Genomic DNA, 21,630 nt, shown 5'->3' with positions numbered 1-21,630 from the left:
ACACATATATATGTATGCTCTCTTTATATTTAAGCATATGCTTAATAATAAAATTGATATTCATAATCAACACAATTTAACCATCAACATTGTTTTAAACCATGATCTCAATTAATTTGCCTTAGACTTAACACTGCAAAAATTTTTACTTCAGTATTTGTATCCTGTTTTTTAAGTGACTTAGAGCATATTAGATTATTTTAATGAAAAGCATGTGTGTTTATTGATATACGTGCATAGAATTGAAATATTTAGAATAGTAAGCATGTCACAATTCTTAAACTATTTCCTATCCTATAATCCTTTAAGAAAATATGTCCAATAATTTAAAAGTAATGTTTATTACCCTCTTTTATAAAGAAGAGATGTATATAAAGCGTATGACAAAATAGACTTTAGGGGGAAGTAGTTTTTGGACTATTACCTAAAGAATCAGTTTTGTTTAACAATATCACTGCTCTTGTGTTTATCCTGCTGGCTTAGCAATAACAGGCAAATTCACAATGATAGAAAGGAAGAGGCCACTCGAACCTTCCCTACGCCTCCCCTCCACTGCAGTTCCAGAGGGCAGAGCTTGAATTCTCATCACTCTTCTGGGCCTTTGGTTAGTGCTCTTGTTTCTGGTTTTACTCTCTTCCTGTTGCTCTAGTGTTGATCCCTTCTTAGAGAGGGATCAGACAGTAGCTGTGATTGTAGTTCATGTACTGTAAATATTGGTCCTTTACTTGTGGAAGATCAATCTCAGGATATGGAAATGGCCTGAGGGGTGCACTTGTGACCATAAGATAAACACCCAGTCATGTGTTCAGAGCATACCCATTGGCCTCCTCTGCTGCTGTCCTCCTATGGGGACAGCCACCTGGCCAGGGAACCAATATGCAGACCTTCACTTTCTTCTCCTGTCATTCACTTAATTTGTTATTATTCCTGATGCTTTCCACCTAGAGTTAACTGCATCTGTCCACTGCTTTTCACACTAAATCACACTGGTTTCTTGGAAAGTCAATAGATCACCTTTTTTCTAGATTCGCTGTATTGGGCTCTATTTATTATTGTGTAAGTCATGCCTTAATCCTTCTCCTTTTACTTTCTTAATTAGCACACACCCTCTCTCGCCTTGGCTGCAGTACAGTTTTCTTTCTTTATAGTTTGTACATAAATCTTTTTTTTAAAAAAAAAAAAAGATTTATTTATTTATCTGAGAGGTAGAGTTACAGACAGAAAGAGGGAGAGACAAAGAGAAAGGTCTTCTATCTGCTGGTTCACTCCCCAAATGGCTGCAATTGCTGCAGCTGAGCCAATCTGAAGTCAGGAACCGGGAGCTAGGAGCTTCTTTTGGGTCTCCCATGCAGGTGCAGGGACCCAATCACTTGGGCCATCTTCCACTACTTTTCCCAGGCCATTAACAGAGTACTGGATTGGAAGGAGCAGCCAGGACTAGAACAGGTCTCCATATGGGATGCTGGTGCTACAGGTGGAGGCTTAGTTCACTACGCCATGGTGCTGGCCCTAAAATCTTTTATTGTACATATATATGGGGTACTATGTGGTGTCTCAGTGCATATTTACATTATGCAATGTTCAATTCAGGATGAACATAATTATCTCCTCAAATATTTCTCTTCTCTTTGGGTGAAAACATTCCAAATCTTTTCTTGTAGTTTTTTTTAAAATATATATATATATATATATATATATATACATATAGTGCATTTTTAAAAATCTATAATCACCCTATTATGCAACAGAACACCAAAACTTTTTTCTTCTAATGACAACTGAGTCCCCACAAATCCAGCCTTTCCCTAACACTCCCTCCCTCTGACCCTTCCCTGCCTTCTGGTAACCACTAGTTTACTCTCAACCTCTATGAGATCAATTTTTTGATTACTCAGATAAATGAGATCATGTGGTACTTGTCTTTCTTTGCCTAGCTTATGTCACTTAATAAAATGACTTCTATTTTTCATCCTTTTGTATTTATTTATTGGTATTTGTTTTTGCTCCCCATTTTATAGAAGTGTAAGGAAAGTGGATACTGTATTGTTTTTTTCACCACGTGCCATTTAGGAAAACAGTGGCTGCTGGCTGCCTGGAAATGTGCAGTGAGCTGACTCATGCATTGATTTTCACTTTTTCATTTGTTTAGGAGTTGCCGGCGCAGGAAACAGTTGAAGATCTCAAAGGTAGAATATTTAATATTTTATCACAGCAATATCCTCAGTGAAATAAAAAATACTTGGATAGAACTGAATGCCAGTAAGGACTACTCTAAGACTGTACAGTTATATTTTAACTTCATTTCTTTAACTTTTAATTTGAATTGTTTTCCATCAGAATTTGTAAATCAGGTCTACATTCAAATTGTGATATTTTATTGGTGATGTTTCACTGTCATTTTCTAAGTCTGTGTCTCATTTCCATATAGCTCATAATAGTGGACATGTGATAAATTTATCATTGTGAACTAAAAATATGTCTGTCAATGAGAAATTTAGTTAAGTATTTACATTAGAAAATGACAGGGAAGGGGCCAGCGCTGTGGTGCAGCAAGTTAACGCCCTGGCCTGAAGTGCCGGCATCCCATATGGGCGCCGGTTCTAGTCCCGGCTGCTCCTCTTCCAATCCAGCTCTCTGCTATAGCCTGGGATAGCAGTAGAAGATGGCCCAAGTCCTTGGGCCCCTGCACCCGCAAGGGAGACATGGAAGAAGCTCCTGGCTCCTGGCTCTGGATTGGTGCAGCTCCAGCCGATGCGGCCATCTGGGGAGTGAACAAGCGAATGGAAGACCTCTCTCTCTGTCTTTACCTCTCTCTCTGTAACTCTGTATTTCAAATAAATAAAATAAATCTTTTAAAAAAAAGAAAATGACAAAGAAAATTATAGAGCATTCTGCATATCTTCATTTCTTTTAAGAACGTGGGAAACTGTTTCCAAATTAAAGTCCTTTTTAAAGATTTATTTATTTATTTGAAAGGCAGGGCTACAGAAAGAAGAGAGAGAAAGAGAGACAGACAGACAGACAGACAGATCTCTCATGCACTGGTTCACTCTCCAAATGGCTGCAACAGCTGGAGCTGGTGTGATCCGAAGCCAGAAGCCAGGAGCTAGGAGCTTCTCTGGGTCTCCCACATGGATGCAGGGACCCAAGCACAGGAGCCATCTTCAGCTGCTTTCTCAGGCACTTTAGCAGGGAGCTGTATCAGAAGTGGAGGCCGGCACCACGGCTCACTAGGCTAATCCTCTGCCTTGCGGCGCCGGCACACTGGGTTCTAGCCCCGGTCGGGGCACCGATCCTGTCCCGGTTGCCCCTCTTCCAGGCCAGCTCTCTGCTGTGGCCAGGGAGTGCGGTGGAGGATGGCCCAAGTGCTTGGGCCCTGCACCCCATGGGAGACCAGGAGAAGCACCTGGCTCCTGCCATCGGATCAGCGCAGTGCGCCGGCCGCAGCGCGCTATCGCGGCGGCCATTGGAGGGTGAACCAATGGCAAAAGGAAGACCTTTCTCTCTGTCTCTCTCTCTCACTGTCCACTCTGCCTGTCAAAAATTAAAAAAAAAAAAAAAAAAGAAGTGGAGCAGCCAGGAAGCAAACCCATGCCCAGGTTTAACCTTCTACGCCACATCACCAGATCTTTTAAAGTTTTTTTAACAGACACATAAAAATTGTATATATTTATGAGGTACCATGTGATGTTTAAATACATGTATATACTATGTAATGTTCAATCAGGGAAAATATATCTATCTCCTCAAACATTTAGCATTTCTGTATGGTGGGAGCATTCAAAATCCTATTTGCCCGTTTTTCCCTAATTAAAGCAATATACAGTACATTATCTATAGTTAACCCTTCTATGTAACATAACCCCAGAACTTCGTACTCCCATATATAAGTACCTGTTAATACCTGTTAATCAACTTTTTCCCATCTCTTCCTCCCAAAACATTTTTTTTAACCTAAAGGTTTAGTGAGGTTTGTTTTTTTGTTTTTGTTTTTTAACTAAACTTTTGTTTTATTGTTTATTGGTTGCCTTCAAAAGGCTTATAAAATACCTTGTGGAGGTCTGAATTAACTTCTTCCTTTTTCTAAACTTCTATTTTTTTTTTCCAATGTCACTATGAAGACAAATTTTATGCATTTAAATTTTGAAAATAATATTAAATTTTATATTCTAGAAAACAACTGAAATTAGCACCATGGCCCTGAATCCTTAAAAGCAAGTTTTGTTTTTCATTGTTTGGTTACATTCTATTATAACAGTATATAATGGATTATCCAAATTATTTTGTCTGTATTATTATTTTTTAAAAGATTTATTTATTTATTTTAAAGGCAGAGTTACAAAGAGGCAGAGGCAGAGAGAGAAAGAGAGAGATCCTCCGTCCGCTGGCTCACTTTCCAAATGGCTGCAATGGCCGGAGCTGAGCAGATCCGAAGTCAGGTGCCAAGAGTTTCTTCCAGGTCTCCCACATGGTTGCAGGTGCCCCAGGACGTGGGCTATCTTCTGCTGCTTTCCCAGGCATGTTAACAGGGAGCTGTATTGGAAAGAGAGCAGCCAGGACTTGAACCGGTGCCTTTATGGGATTCCAGCACTGGAGGCTGTTGCTTTACCCCCTATACTCCAGTGCCAGCTCCTGTATTATTATTTTTTAAAGATTTATTTTATTTATTTGAAAGGTAAAGCAGCAGAGAAACAGAGAGTGAGAGAGATCTTCCATCTTCTGGTTTAATCCCCAACTGGTGGCAAAAGGCTACAGCAGGCTGAACCTGAAGCTAGGAACTATAAACTCTATCGGGTCTCCCATGTGGGTAGCAGGGTGCAAGTACTTGGGCCATCTTCCATGTTTTTTCCAGGAACATTAGCAGGGAGCTGGATCTGAAGCAAGCAGCTGGGATACAAGCCAGTGCTCATATGAAATGCCAGTGTTGCACTTGGTGGCTTAATCTACTACACCACAACACCTGCCCCTATTCTGTCTATGTTATTACTGCTGAGATGAAATGCATATTAGTTAGGTTTCTCATATTTTAGTTACTATACTCAGTTTCTTAACATTGTTACTATGTCTCTATTTTATATACAAATATAAATATAAACTTTTCCATCATATTCTACATATTCTAACATCTATTACCTGATATCCTTTGATTGTCTGTTCATCATTCCTGTTGAAAGAATTATTTCCTTTTTTATTAATTGTACTAGGAATTGTGGTAGAGATTTTGAGGCATCATTTTATTCTGAGTCATAGCAAGTAAAATACACAGATAGTATTTAAACCCATATCTTTTTACTAATCCAGTAGTTTTATTTTTAGCAAAACATTGCACTAAAGCTTTTTGGTTTTTTTCCTAGTCCAATTTTATGAGATATACAATTCCTTCTGTTGTTAAAACGCACACTGACTTTATTTTTAATAGCTTTATTGAGACATAATTCAGATACCATACAATTAATTCTCATTTAAAGTGAACAATTGAAAGGTTTTTAAATATATTGATATGGAGCTGGCTCTGTGGCGCAGTGGGTTAAATCCCTGGCCTGAAGTGCCAGCATCCCATATGGGCGCCGGTTCTACTCACAGCTGCTCCTCTTCCAATCCAGCTCTCTGCCATGGCCTGGGATAGCAGTAGAAGATGGCCCAAGTCCTTGGGCCCCTGCACCTGTGTGAAAGACCTGGAAGAAGCTCCTGGCTTCAGATTGGCCCAGTTCCAGCCGTTGCGGCCATCTGGGGAATGAACAAGCGGGTGGAGGACCTCTCTCTCTCTGTCTCTACCTCTCTCTGTAACTCTGTATTTCAAATAAATAAAATAAATCTTAAAAAAAAAAAAATAGGCAGGCGCCGTGGCTCACTTGGCTAATCCTCCGCCTGTGGCGCCGGCACCCCGGGGTTCTAGTCCCGGTTGGGGCACCAGGTACTAGTCCCAGTTGCTCCTTTTCCAGTCCATCTCTCTGCTGTGGACCAGGAGGGCAGTGGAGGATGGCCCGTGTGCTTGGGTCCCTGTACCCACATGGGAGACCAGGAGGAAGTACCCAGCTCCTGGCTTCAGATTGGCGCAGCGCCATTTGGGGAGTGTCTCTCTCTCACTGTCTATAACTATCTCTCTCTCTGTCTCTCTCTCTCACTGTTTAACTCTGCCTGGCAAAAAATTTATAAATAAATAAATAATTAAAAATTAAAATAATATATTGATAAATTTGTGTGTCCACCATTACAGTAATTTTAGTGCATTTTCGTTCCTTTACAAAGAAGCCCCCACCACCATACACACACACACACACACGCATACACACACACAGTTAACGATCACCTTGATTCTCTGCAACCCACAAGGCAGCTACTATACTGCTTTCTGCATCTATAGATTGCAGTATTCTAGTCATTTCATGTAAGTGTAATCATATAAGTGTGTGGTGTTTTGTGAATGATATCTTTCAATTAGCCCAATATTTTCAAGATTCATCTGTGTTGTATATCTTACAAACTAGCTGAACTTCATCATTACTTCTAGTAATTTTTAAATGAATTTCTTAGGATTTTCTGTACATACAATGATGTTATTTATAAATAAAGATACTTTTCCTTTTTCTTTCCAATCTGGTTGCCTTCATTCTTCTTTCCTTCCCTTCTCCTTCCTTCCTTCTTTCCCTGCCTCCCCTCCCCCCTTTTCCTGAAAATTACTCTGCCTGGAATTTCTAGTATAATGTTGACTTGAGATAGTGTGAGAGTGGGCAGCATTGGCTTATTTCTGTTCTTACAGGGAAATAATTGAATCTGTTACTCTTAAGTATGTTGTTAGCTTTGAATGTTTCATAGATGGCCTTTATTAGGTTTTGAAAATTTCCCTCTAATCTCAATTGTTTTAGTATATCTATCATAAAAGGATGTTGAATTTTGTCAAATGCTTCTGCTTCTATTAACATGAACATGCAGTTTTTGATAGTGTCCTATTATTCCTAGTAATAGAGTATGCAAGTTTTACAGATGAGAATGTTGAGTGTTAGAGCAGTAGCTCCCAGCTGAGAGGTTTTGCGCCCTGGTAGACATTTGACAATATCTGGAGGCATTTTTTATGTTCATGACTAGGGGTGGAGCTTCTACTGGCATTGAGTTGGCAGAGGCCAGGGATGCTGCTAAGCATTCTGCGGTGCCCAGGATGGTTCCCCATGGCAAAGAATGATCTGGTACAAAATGTCACTAGTACCACAGTGGAAAAATCTTGGTTTAGAGGGATTAAGCTATATACCCAAGATAATGTATCTATAAGATAGCAGAGCTAAGGTCTTTCTGGCCACGGGACCTAAATACATTCTTTAAATCATATCACTCCGCGTTCTGAGACCATGACACAAAAAAAGCTAAATGCCTGAGTTGTTATTTCAAATACAGACATCTGAAGAACAATTTCAGAGTGAAAGTGATATTTTTGAAATTAAGCATCCCAGTGACATTTATTGCTGATATTTCACATTTTAGTTTTTTTTTTTTTATTCTTTTTTTTTTTAACTTTTATTTAATGAATATAAATTTCCAGTATACAGCTTATGGATTACAATGGCTTCCCCTTCCCATAACTTCCCTCCCACCTGCAACCCTCCCCTCTCCCGCTCCCTCTCCCCTTCCATTCACATCAAGATTCATTTTCAATTCTATTTATATACAGAAGATCAATTTAGTATAAATACTTCAACAGTTTGCACCCACATAGAAACACAAAGTGAAACATACTGTTTGAGTACTAGTTATAGCATTAAATCCAAATGTACAGTACATCAAGGACAGAGATCCCACATCAGGAGCAAGCGCACAGTGGCTCCTGTTGTTGACCCAACAAATTGACACTCTAGTTTATGGCGCCAGTAACCACCCTAGGCTGTCGTCATGAGTTGCCAAGGCTATGGAAGCCTTCCAAGTTTGCCGACTCTGATCATATTTAGACAAGGTCATAAAAGACAGGGTGAGGATAGTAACCAATGATCCTAAGAGTGGCCTTAACCAGGTCTGAACAATTATACAGCATTAAGTGGGGAAGAGGACCATCAGAACACACAGGTTGGGAGTAGAGCCATTGGTGGTAGAGTAGAGGTTATGATTACAAAGGAATGAGGCTCAAGTGCACTAGACAGGGTCTAGAACAAAGGACAGAGTCATTATTAGAGGAGCTAAGAAAGGTGCTGTCTAAGCTACAAGTAATTTTTCTGATTGAGAGGCAAATAGAACCTGATAGAAGGGGCTTGATAATAATCTGTTGGGTTTTAGGCCTTGTAAGTTAAGAGGCCCAGACCTATCTATCTCTTCACATGGGGTATATCCTAAGGGAGGTGTGAACCTCCTAGGGGAAGGCACTCTGTTGACTTTCATTACTTGGCTGGCCTGGGAGGAGAGCTGGCCAGGTAAAGGCTGGGGGCATCTCTAACAAATTATATGGTCTTGCTCTGGGATATTATTCATCCAATTCAGGTGCTAATAAAGTTGCCATTTGTTACTTATTACAGGTGTCATTCTGTCAGAAGACCAACCTATAGCACCAGTTTCATCTACCTCACCAGGTATCAAAACACAAAGCTTACCTGCTTCTCAAGTGCACATGCAAGAAACCACACCCAGGTCAGCAAAACTGGTGAAACCAGTTGCCACTGGAACTCTCATCAATGGGAAGGGAAAGGAAAGAGGCATCAAGGGGCAGCCCCCTTTCCGCCACAGATCTGAGGGTGGCCTAGTGGACAAAGGAGCCCTGAAGAAGTTGCCACACCTGTCTTTGTCTCAGTATGACTTACTAGAAACAGATGTTTCTTTCCAGCCATGGGGGAGTGAAAATTCAGTCTTGATTCCAGAACCCATAGATTGTCCTCAGGGCTCCATAAGGGAACAGTTTCCAAAAAAGTCACCTCAGGACAGCATGAGCAGCAGTTGCCCTCAGTGTGATACCATCATGGCCAAACCTGAGGAGGAGCTGCTAGAAACTTCCTGTCAGGTAGACCTGCCCGTGAACCATGAAGCGGACTACTCAGACAGTGAGGTTGCTGTTACTCTTATTGATAATTCTCAACCTGGGGACCCACTGAGTCTGCACGAACCCATTAAAATTGTCATCACGATGAGCAGTACCCCAAACTCCATGACAGACTTGGAAAGCTCCCTCCACCTGAAAGTGATTGGCACAGAAAGGACCAGTGGAAAGTCTGACACTGAGCCAGCTATCCCAAGAGTGGCCAGCCCAACAAACACAGAGCAGATCAGAATTCCTGTGATCACGCTAGAACTGTCTGAAGATGGAGAAGAAGGTGTTACTTGTTCTGAAGGCAATAGAACTGAAAAGACTCCAGAAAGACTCCAGGTAGAAGGATCATCCAATCAGTGTTCTGGCTACGGGTCTGGGGAAGGAGGAAGTCCTTCCCCAAGGCATCCTTGGGAAACAGTTCCCCCAGTCACATCTGATGTGACCCCCAAGTCTGAGGGAGGAAAGGAAGGCCAGGATAACCTTGACCCATTGTCTTGTAAGGCCAGCCATGAAAAGAGACATGCCCGGGTGCTCAGCGTGGATAGTGGGACAGATGTCTTCTTGAGTAAAAGATGTGCAGAAGTTATTAATGATAAAGAGAAAACAATACCAACATCCAAGTCTGACTTAGAGGCTAAGGAAGGACAAATACCAAATGAGTCCAACTTCCTGGAATTTGTTTCCCTGTTAGAATCAATTAACACTTCCAAGGTGGTGGCATGCGATCAAATGAATGTCTCAGCACAGCAGAGCAAAGAGAGTGGGCCTCAGGAAGGTATGGTTCCTATCATTCATTTCTGATGATGACACAGAAGGCAATACATCTCTTTGTCATTTGCCCTCTGGGATTAGATTTCACAAATAATTGGACACTTATTGGGCCATGATTTGTTGCTTAGCTTTGCTACTGATATTTGCTGAATGTGCCAATACTAAGCTTTGTGTTGAGCATATATATGTATATGGCTACTCTACTAGAAGATTTAAGGCATAATGAATTTTTGGATTTTATAGAAGGCAATACTATTTATTTCTAGGGAAATAAGCAATTCTATTTTGCTATAGTGACAATAATTTACAATTGATGTTTCTTTCTTTATAGAATAGACACATTCTGGGAAAGTTGATCATAAAGCAACTTTTTATTAAGTGAATCTCCTTTTCTTGTTGAATTTTATTACACAGAACAGAATTTCCTAATGATGTCAAGTTGTAAACATAGTAACAAGAAACACTTCTACAGCTCTTGACTTACGCCAAGCATTGTTATAAGTACTTTACATATATTAACTAGAGTGGTTGTACAGCAAGTACCCCAAACTTCTTGGTGAATTGGAAAGCTCCCTCCACCTGAAAGTGGTTGACATGGAGAGGATTAGTTTAAAGTCTGACTCTGAGCCAGCTACTCCAGGAGTGGCCAGCCCACTAAGGTGCCTGGGATGGTCCTCATTGAACTTCTTTTTACCAACATAATTATGAAAGCACTGACTTTCCCTCTCAGAAGTGTTCCCAGCTTGATAAATCAGTTATTCTCATATCAGCTCCCTCCTGAAATAACATTATGCCAATCAACTCCCTCCTCAAATAACCTTATCTTATGATTACAATTATCATTCGTTTCTATCAATGCAGTTCAGAGATTTTCACAAGTGAGTTTAATAAGTTCAGGAAATACCAGAACTGAGATTTGATTCAGGCAGCCTCATTCCAGGGTCCCTCCTCAGAAAAATATGACATGTCCTGTATGATGATAAGACACATTTATTTTCAGGTCACTTAATATCTTTGGACCTCAGTTTCCTCATCAATAAGATGGTGTTACTGTACTGGAGTTTTTATAAAGTCTTTTAGCTTTAAGCTTCTATGATTTATGACTTCTGGGTATATTGTTTCTGTGTATTTCTCTGTTAAGATAATAGTGTCTGCAACGTAATATTGCTTGCTGGCTGTAGTGGTTGTGTCCAATGGCTCATTTTCTTTGCTGTAGATTGTAACATTTTCCCATACTAGGACAGTTTCTTTGCTGCTAGCCATTCTCTGCCCTCTGGGATACTCAAGGGCTCCTTTGGCTCCATACTGGAGTCTCTGAGCTATTTGATCTGATTCAATTACACTTTTTAACAAACATAGGCAGTACATCTCAGCAGGGGTAGCTCTGAGATATAAAATTTGGGAGTTCCCCTAATCAGTATGAAGGATCCGATCCTATTTCTAGACCAACACTGTCCAACAGAACTTTCTACGAGAAACTGAGCTTTTAATTTTGTTAAATTTTAATTCATGTAAGTGTCAATATGTGTCTTTGGCTACTGTATTTGACAGCCAAGATCCAAAGGGATCAGAGGATGTGTTTTTCTGGGAAGAAATGTGCCTGGTGGATAGAACACTGACTTTGGGACCAGATAGTCCAGGGCTACATTTTGGTTCTGCAATACCTTGGGAAGGGGGGAGCAGTGGTGTCATCTTACCAAATCCACTGATTCACACTTTCTTCCATAAAGCAGGAATAATGATATGCTACAGATTTACTGTGAGAATTCAGTTTCCTAAAGTCCTGGTACTTGATTAAGTTATTCTTATTTTCCCATCTGGCCATATATAGGATTTATATGGTTTGTTCTCTTGAGTTTCACCCTGCGATCTTCTTTCCAAGCAGTGTTAGACTCCAAGTGGAAGTGGTGTGCAAGGAGAGAAGGTTCTGTGAGGTTTCCCAGGGAGAAGAATAGACAGGCTGGTTTGTGTGGAACTCAGAGGTACAGTAGGTAGGGAGGAGTTGGAGTGGATAACCTATAATAGGTCTTTTTCAGGAAAGGACAGAGGTATCTAACTGATGGAAGAAAGAAATACTGTAGTAAGTCCTTTAGTTCTTGAAAGGCTGTCAGTGCTAAAGGCAGAAAATTAGTTTCCAGTGATACCTGATGTCTTTTTTTTTTTTTTTCTTTTTTGACAGGCAGAGTGGATAGTGTGAGAGAGAGATACAGAGAGAAAGGTCTTCCTTTTTGCCGTTGGTTCACCCTCCAATGGCCGCTGCGGCCGGCTCATCACGCTGATCCGAAGCCAGGAGCCAGGTGCTTCTCCTGGTCTCCCATGCGGGTGCAGGGCCCAAGCACTTGGGCCATCCTCCACTACCTTCCCGGGCCATAGCAGAGAGCTGGCCTGGAAGAGGGGCAACCGGGACAGAATCCGGCGCCCCAACCGGGACTAGAACCTGGTGTGCCGGCACCGCAAGACAGAGGATTAGCCTGTTCAGCCACGGCGCTGGCCGATACCTGATGTCTTTTTTAATACTGGAACTATCTTCTGTTCTTCTATCACTAAAGAATAATTTATTGTAATCTGAAAGTCCAATTTTGGAACTTATTTATATCTATGTAAATGTAAATATAATATATAAATTACAAAACATGACAATGTTTAATGATACAGGCAGCCTAGGGAATGTTCCCCATCTTTTTCCCGACTGATGGTAGGATGATGCTTGGACCTGATCCCAATTGCAAAAATATGTGTGATTTCTCAATTTTCTCTTAAATATTTATTTATTTTCACTTTATTTGAAAAGAGATAACACACACACACACACACACAGATCTTCTAACTGTTGATTCACTCCCCCAATTCCCCAAATTAGGCTGGGTCAGGCTGAAGCCAGCAGCTTAGAACTCAGTCTGGGCCTTCCATGTGTTTGGCAGGAACTCAACTACTTGAGTCATCACCTGCTGTTTCTCGGGGTGTCCATTCGCAAGAAACTGGATCGGAAGTGGAGTAGCCAGGATTCAAATTGGGAACTCCAACATGGAATGCATGTCTACTCTGCCACATGTTTGTCACCTGATTTCTCAATTCTCTCTAAGATACTTGTGGAAGAGAGAGAACTTTGTATTCCTTGACAGTTTGATAATTGAGTCTGCTAAAATAAATTGATAATAGATTAGCAGGGGAAGAGGTATACAAATTTATTAACCTGTATGTGTGCATAGGAGACACACAAAATATGCAACTCAAAGAAGTGCCGGACAGTTGAGGCTTAAATACTCTTCACAGGGAAGAGGGAATTGGAGGGTGTGGGCAGTGCTAGAGGCAGAGTAAATTATTTTTAGAGAAAAGGAGTGGACATAATGAACACGTAGTTTAGGAGCAAGTTCCTCTAGGCTCTGGGAAAGCTGGGGAGAAGGCAAGGTAAATAAATGCAGAGCTGACTTTGCAAACAAAGCCTCTCAGATGACAGCCTGCAGAGAAGAGATAGAAGTCTGTCTGGGCTGGCATGAGGAGGACTTCGAGCAGGTACCTCCTAGGTTAGTGAAGTTTTGGAGGAGGAGTCCAAGACAGTTGCTTTCCTCCTGGAAGAAGCTCTTTTTCAGCCAGGTAAGAGATGTTCAGAAAGAGCCCCTCCCTGTACTTGGGGCAGGAGACGAGGGAAGAACAGAGAGGCCTAGACCCTCAGTTTTTCCTTGAACCCACGTGCTTAGCGGGCCACAGTGCCATGCTTTGCAGCAGAGATTTCTGAGCCCCACATACTCTTAACGTCCAGTCCAGGTCATCTCCACAGAAGGTTCTAGGGTTATCTTCAGACCTCGAGAATGTCCTAAAATTCAAGTCTGTGGCAACCACAACTTCTCAAAAAGCCTTCAAAACCCTGTTTGTTTACTATAGCTTTTTTTTCTTTGAGGAAATAAATGAAGATGACCCAAAAAGGACAAGCAAAGGCTATTAGAACTTATTAAAGCAAGGGTGGCAGACATCATCACTCGGTCTTGGCAGAAACTTAAAGACAGGGGTGAGCCACAGCTTGATAGTGGAAAGAAGGGAAGGCTCAACACGTGCCCTGGCTGGAGGCTGTCAGCAAGGGGAGCTGGGCCACTGACTAGAATCCAGGAGTCCTTTGTTCTTCCATAGGGGATGTATATTTGGCTTTCCTCCAGTTAATCTGAAGATGGAAGCAGGAACAAAGCTCAGGGAAACCACTAGTTTTTTTCCCCCAAGAATTTTTTTTTTTTTTTTAAGGAATACAAACATCCTTTTCATAACTACAACTTTAGGAATATAGTCATTCTTCCTACTGTACCTGCCCTCCCACCCACACTCCTACTCTTCTTCCTTCTCCCACTCCTACTACCATTATTATTTTTACTAAGGCCTATTTTCCATTAACTGTATACACATACAATTAACCCTGTACTAAGTAAAGAGTTCAACAAATTGTGTGAAAAAAAAAAAAAAACCAAAACTGTTCCTCAACAGTTGAGACAAAGCTGTTAAGTCATTGCATTTTTTTCCCCAAAGAAACCTTTTATTTAAGGAATACAAATTACATAAGTACAACTTTAGGAACATAGTGATTCTTCCCACCATACCCACGCTTCTACCCACACTCCCACCCCTTCCTCTCCTCCCTCTCCCCTTCCCAGTTCCACTCTCTATTAAGATTCATTTTCAATTAACTTTATACACAGAAGACCAACTCTATACTAAGTAAAGATATTAACAATTCGCACACACACACAAACTCTTTAAGAACAAGTTTTACAGTTAACTTTCATAATACAACTCATTTAGGACAGAGGTCTTGCATGGGAAGTTAGTGCACAGTGACTCCTGTTGTTAATTTAACAGTTAACATTCTTATGTATGATGTCAGTGACCACCCAAGGCTCTTGACATGACCTGCCAAGGCTATGGAAGCCTTTTGAATCAACAAACTCTGTCAGTGTTTAGACAAGGCCATAAGCAAACTGAAAGTTCTCTCCTCCCTTCAGAGAAAAATACATCCTTCTTTTATGGCCACTTCTTTTCACTTGGGTCTCACTCACAGAGATCCTTCATGCAGAACATACATTTTTTGCCACAGTGTATTGGCTTTCTATGCCTAAAATGCTCTCATAGGCTTTTCAGCCAAACCAGGATGCCTTAAGGGCTGATTCTGAGGTCTGAGTGCTACTGAAAGTGATTGTCTGCTGTGTGGTCTGCTTCCCATGTTGGAACATTCTCTCCTTTTTATTCTTTTATTATTAACAGACACTTGATCCTATTTATATGATCACTTTAACACTTAATCCTAGCTATATGTCCACTTTAACACTTAATATGGTCACTTTGACACTTAAGGTGGCATTTATACTATCCAGCTTAATGGATTTGGGTCCCACAGCAAGTTTTTAAACTGTACACTTAGAAGTAATGTATGCAGAACTATACAGCTTTATAGTTACAAACTTCCTTCTCCCTCTCTTGTTCCCACTCTTATTTTTTACCGAGATCTATTTTCAATTGTCTTTGTACACATATAATTAACTTTTTGTTAAGGAAAGAGTTCAACAAATAGTATGAAAAAAAAAAAAAAAGAAACTGTTCCTTGACAGTGACAAGGGCTATTCAAGTCTGTTAAACTGTCTGTCACATCTTTTTCAGGTTTGGAATTAAGGTGGTGCTGGCTTCATAGAAAAAATTTGGGAGGATTTGCTCCCTTTCAATTGTTTTGAATAGCTTGAGAAGAATTGGAGTTAGTTCTTATTTAAATGTGTGGCAGAATTCAGAGAAGCCATCCTGTCCTGAGCTTTTCTTTGTCAGGAGGGCCTTTATTACTGATTCAATTTCTGTCTTGGTTATGAGTCTGTTTAGGTTTTCTGTGTCTTCATGGCTCAATTTAGGTAGATTGTATGTGTCCAGGAATCTATCCATTTCTTTTAGGTTTCCCAGTTTGTTGCCATACAGCTCTTTGTAGTACTTTCTGATGATTCTTTTTACTTCTGTGTTGTCTGTTGTTACATTTCCTTTTTCATCTCTAGTTCTATTGATTTGGATCTTGCCTCTCCATTTTTTGATTAATTGGGCCAATGATGTGTCAATTTTATTTATGTTTTCAAAAAACCAGCTCTTTGTTTTGCTGATATTCTGTATTTTTTATTCAATTCTTTTGATTTCTCCTCTAATTTTAATTATTTATTTTTCTCCTACTAATTTTGGGTTTGGTTTGCTGTTGTTTTTCTAGATCCTTGAGATGCATTGATAGCTCATTTACTTGATGCCTTTCCAATTTCTTGATGTAGGCACCAATTGCTATAAACTTTCCTCTTAACACTGCCTTTGCTATATTCCGTAAGTTTTAATATGTTGTATTGTCATCTTCATTTGTTTACAGAAATTTTTTGGTTTCTCTTTTGATTTATTCTATGACCCACTGTTTATTCAGGAGCATGTTGTTCAGTCTCCATGTGTTTGAATATGCTCTAGAGATTGCTGAGTTGCTACTTTCCAGCTTCATTCCATTGTGGGCTGGGAAGATACATGCTATGATTTTGATTTTTTTTTTTGAATTTGCTGAGATTTGCTTCATGGCCCAGCATGTGGTCTAGCCTAGAAAAATTCCATGCACTGGTAAGAAAAACATGTACTCTGCATCTGTAGGATGAAAAGTTCTATAGATATCTATCAGGTCCATTTGGTCTGTAGTGTCAATTAACTCTGTTGTTTCCTTGCTGATTTTCTGTCTGGTTGATCTGTCCATTGCTATAAGTGGTCCCATTATTATTGCATTGGAATCTATATCTCCCTTTACATCTATTCATATTTCTTTTTTAAAAAGATTTATTTATTTATTTGAAAGTCAGAGTTACACACACAGAGAGAGAGAGAGAAAGAGAGAGGTCTTCCATCTGCTGGTTCACTCCCCAGATGGCTGCAACAGCTGGAGCTGTGCTGATCCGAAGCCAGGAGCCGGGAGCTTCCTCGGGGTCTCCCATGTGGGTGCAGAGGCCCAAGGACTTGGGCCATCCTCTACTGCCCTCCCAGGCCATAGCAGAGAGCTGGATGGGAAGTGGAGCAGCTGGGACTCGAACCGGCACCCATATGGGATGCCAGCACTGCAGGCGGTGGCTTTACCCGCTACACCACAGCGCCGACCCATATCCATTAATATTTCTTTTAAATAACCAGGTGCCCTGTAATTGGGTGCATATAAATTTATTATAGTCACATCTTCCTGTTGAATTGATCCCTAATCACCACATAGTGCACTTCCTTGTCTCTTTCAAGAGTGTGTGTTAAAGCCTATTTTGTCTGATATTAGTATGGCTACGCCAGCTCCTTTTCGGTTTCTGTTAGCATGGAATAACTTTTTCCATCCTTTACTGTCAGTCTGTGTTTATTTTTTTGGTGAGATGTGTTTCTTCTCGGTGGCAACCAGACGGGTCTAGTTTTTTATCAATTCATCCCATCTGCATCTTTTAACGAAAGAGTTGAGGTCATTTACATTCAAAGTGACTATTGAGAAGTAATGACTTGGCTCTGTGATTTTTCCATAAACATTCCTATTCTTTGCTCTGGATTTCCTTTTTACCTTTACCTGGGAGACTTTCAGCCTTCACCTTTTTTCATAGTGATGACCATGTTTCTGTGTTTCTGTGTGTAGCACATCCTTAAGCATCTTTTGTAAGGTTGGATGAGTGGTGACAAATTCTTTAAATTTCTTTTGTTATGGAAGGTCTTTATTTCACCTTCCTTCATAAAGGAGAGCTTTGCAGGGTACAATATTCTGGTTGACAGTTTTTTTTTTTTTTCTCTTAAGACTTGGAATATATCTCACCATTTTCTCCTAGCATGTGGGGTTTCTGATGAGAAGTCAGCTGTGAGTCTAATTGGAGATCCTCTAAAAATAATCTGGCGTTTCTCTCATGTACATTTTAGAATCTTTTCTTTATGTTTTACTGTAGAGAGTTTGACTACAATGTGTCATGGTGAAGATCTTTTCTGGTCATTTCTACCTGAATTCTATATGCTTCTTGTTCTTGGACATCTCTTCCTTTCTCCAAATTGAGAATGTTTTCTGCAATTATTTCACTAAAAAGGCCTTCTAATCCATTTTCTCTTTACACACCTCCAGGAACTCCCAAGACCCATATGCGGGGTTTGTTTGTAAGCATCCCACAAATCTCTGACACTGTTTTTTAATTTTCTTATATTTTTTTATCTGACTGTAAAATTTCTAGAGATTTGTCTTCTAACTCACTTATTCTTTCCTCTGCCTTACTTAGTCTGTTCTTAAGGCTTTCCACCATATTTTTATTTGCTCTATAGAATTTTTCATTTCCAATATTTCATTTTGATTTCTCTTTAAAATCTCAATTTCATGAGAAAACTTTTCACTCATGTCATATATGGATTTCTTTAGTTCATGAATTTGCTTCTGATTATTTCTAAGTAATCCTATGATCAATTTTTTGAATTCCATTTCTGGTTTTTTGTCAATCTCTTCATCTTCACATTCTAGTACTGAAGTGTTGTGTTCTTCTGGGGACATCATGTTGTCCTCCTTATTCTTGTTTCTTGAATTGCTTCATTTATTATTAGGCATTTGTGGTGATACTTTTTTTTTTGTTCCCCTGTGATGGTTTTTATCTTTGATCTCTGCCTCTGTGGCTTCATGGAATGGTTGCTCTTTCCATGCATACCCAGAAGCATGTAGTGGGTGTGGTTAGGGAGTTCTGTTCAGTGCTTCAGAATGAGGAGAATGTCTAAGGTGACACCCAAGTTGGGTATAATAAATTGTTTTTTAATCACCTCCTCTCCTCAAAGTAAACCAGTGCCTGGGTGCTAGCCCCAATGGGTACAATTTTCATCTGCACTGCCACAAGAACCACACAAAGGATCTGTGCAGTCCTCGATGTGAACGTAGATCCTGCAACAGTGACCCTCACGAGGGCATCAGGGAGCCCTGAACATGTGGAGCTGCCCACAGTGACTGTCCAAATACCAGCCACACCCTGCGCCCTCATATGCAGCCACAGTGTTTTCACAGTCCTGGCACACAAGGCTCCCAAAGTCATGAGCTCCCAGCCTCCTGTCAATTCTCCCAGACTCAGGCGTCTTCTCTTAGTTGGTTGCTGGGCGTGCAGACATGACATGACACAGCTGTTTTATATGTCCAAAATGGTGCCTGCCCTCTCTCTGCTAGTTACTAGACAACAGTGCTGGGTAGTTGGGGAGAGAGAAATGTGTCCCCCTTTTTTCCTCTCTAGGTTGGCAGGTATACTGTCCCCCACAGGGCTCCAAGCCAGACTTCTGCCAGGCTCTTCCTGCACCCTTATTGCCAGTGGCTTGAGCTGCTGCATTCTGGTCTTACCTCACTCCAGAACTGGTGCTAAGGCTCTCGGCTCTCGGCTGCTGGGGTCTCCATGTAGAACCACAGTGTCCCTCTAATTTGTGTGCAGTTTCCTCTGCCATTCTCTCCCTAACTCTTCCCTGAGACTGTGCTCTCTCCATGTGCTTTTTTAAAAACTATCTTCACCTAGACTAGAACAGTAAGTTCCCTCCCTATTCCACCATCTAATTTTTTAATTTTTAAATTTGAATTTATTTTAAATTTACTTGAGAGAGGGAGAGAGGAAGAGAGAGGGAGAGGGAGAGAGAGAGATATCGTCCATCCACTACTTTACTTTAAATGTTGAAGTAGCTGGGACTGGGCCAGGCTGAAGCCAGGAGCCTGGAAGACAATCTGGTTCTCCCATGTGGGTGGCAGAAACCCAAGTACTTGAACCATCATCTACTCCCTCCCAGGGTATCATTAACAGGATGCCTGAAATAGAGCTAGGGCTCAAATCCAGATACTCCTATATGAGATGAGGGTATCCCATGTGGTGCCTTAACCACTGTGGCATATACCCACCCCACATCATCGGTTATTAATCAAACCCTGGCCATTTGGTACTAATCATTGAAAGGCTATTGTTTGCCTTCTGGAATTGCCTGCTAGAAACAATTGTTCAACTTTCTTGTTTTAAAGATTTATTTTATTTATTTGAAAGACAGAGTTATAGAGAGAGAGGTAGATAGAGGGGTCTTCTATCCACTGCTTCACTCTCCAGATGACTGCAATGGCCAGAGCTGAGCTAATCCAAAGTCAGGAGCCAGGAGCTTCTTCCAGGTCTCCTACGTGCATGTAGGGGACCAAGGGTTTGCACCACCTTCTGCTGCTTTCCCAGGTGCATTAGCAGAGAGTTGGATCAGAAGTGGATCAGCTGTGACTTGAACCCATGCCCACAGGGGATGCGGGTGCTGTAGGCTGGAGCTTTTAACCAGCTATGTCACAGTGCCAGCCCCAATTTTTCAACTTTGTATAAGTTGTATAACTATGTATAAGTCTGACTTATACATATTATGTTGACCTTCTGGGCTGGTTATTATAGATAATAGATTATTTTTCTTAATTGGTTGAGGTAGATTTTTGGTCACAGTTCTGTGTTCATATATATTGTCTGGCTATTGTGCATTTATATTTCAGTCTCTTCTATAAATTTCTGAGAAAATAATTATGAATGTATGTATTGGTACTAATTGAAGAATTATCTATAATATAGAAAATTGGATCAATCTAACTTTACAACAGAGGTATAGTTAAATAAATTTTACTGTGTTCATGTAATATTATATAACCACTATCTTTCTTTCAATGGTATAGAATACCTAATAGCATTAAATATTTATGATACTTTAAGATAAATTTGATAGGTCTAAAACAATTATGGCTTCATTTTTATAAACCAAAGTGTATGTCTAGGGAAAAAAAACTGGTGTGATATGTATTAATGGGCTCTAATGGTAATGTCAGGATGGCATGATTAAGAGTTTCTTAAGTTTTTTTCTTTCTCTAGTTTTTAATTTTATACAATGAATGCTTACTATGTTTTATATACAAATATTATTATAAATGTTTAAAGGGAGAAAGGAAAAAATAGCCTATATGTTGACCTATGTAATTAATACATTTTTTTTAAAAGATAGAGTTACAGAGAGAGGTAGAGACAGAGAGAGAGGTCTTCCATCTGCTGGTTCACTCCCCAGATGGCCTCAATAGCTGGAGCTGTGTCGAACCAAAGCCAGAAGCCAGGAGCCAGGAGCTTCTTCCTGGTCTCCTATGTGGGTGCAGGTGCCCAAGCACTTGGGCCATCTTTCACTGCCATCTCAGGTCATAGCAGAGAGCTGGATCAGAAGAGGAGCAGCTGGAACTGGAACCAGCGCCTATATTTGATGCCAGCACTTCAGGCCAGGGCTTTAACCCACTGTGCCACAGCACCGACCCCATTAATACATACATTTAGGAGGAGAGACCAAGATATGATGAAAGAGATGTGAAACAAATGAATCTAAATACATGTAGTGTGAAGGGGAATACTGTCTTAAATGTGCCTTTCTGTGATTTTTTTGTGAGGCATGATCATTGACTAAAGCTGTTTTGTTACGATAGCTGTTTCTCATAAATGTGTTTCTTGAAAACTGAAAACTTCTATATTGACAAGCTGTCAAATGAAATGCAAACATTTTTGTCCAAATAAATTCTTATATTAGTTTCACAAATGTATTGAGAATATTTATTTTCAAGACTTATTTAGAGGGGCTGGCATTGTGGCACAGTGGGTTAAAGCCTCTATCTGCAATGCAGGCATCCCAAATGACAGCGCTGGTTCCCACTGCTATGCTTCTGATCCAGCTTCTTGATAATATACAATGTAATAAATGTAATACAATGTAGTACAATATAATAAAGCAATGGATGCTGGCCCACTTGGGTCCCTGCCATCCTTGTGGGAGATCTGGATATAGTTCTTGGCTCCTCTCCTCAGGTTGATCCAGCCCTG

General features: G+C 40.4%; 1 protein-coding gene across 1 annotated transcript in view; it reads left to right on the top strand.

Annotated features, from left to right (window-relative positions):
* Positions 1–21,630, top strand: part of PCNX2 (pecanex 2) — a 338,333-nt gene that overhangs the window by 35,081 nt on the left and 281,622 nt on the right. The window contains exons 3-5 of the mRNA XM_062210622.1: positions 484–604; positions 2,150–2,186; positions 8,496–9,776. Of these exons, the coding sequence (XP_062066606.1) occupies positions 484–604; positions 2,150–2,186; positions 8,496–9,776 (1,439 nt within the window). The remainder of the gene's footprint in view (positions 1–483; positions 605–2,149; positions 2,187–8,495; positions 9,777–21,630) is intronic.

Source organism: Lepus europaeus, chromosome 14, assembly GCF_033115175.1.
Source record: "Lepus europaeus isolate LE1 chromosome 14, mLepTim1.pri, whole genome shotgun sequence".
In the NCBI taxonomy this organism is placed as follows: domain Eukaryota; kingdom Metazoa; phylum Chordata; class Mammalia; order Lagomorpha; family Leporidae; genus Lepus; species Lepus europaeus.
Note: the sequence above shows the minus strand (reverse complement) of the source record. Positions and strands in the feature narration are given on the sequence as shown.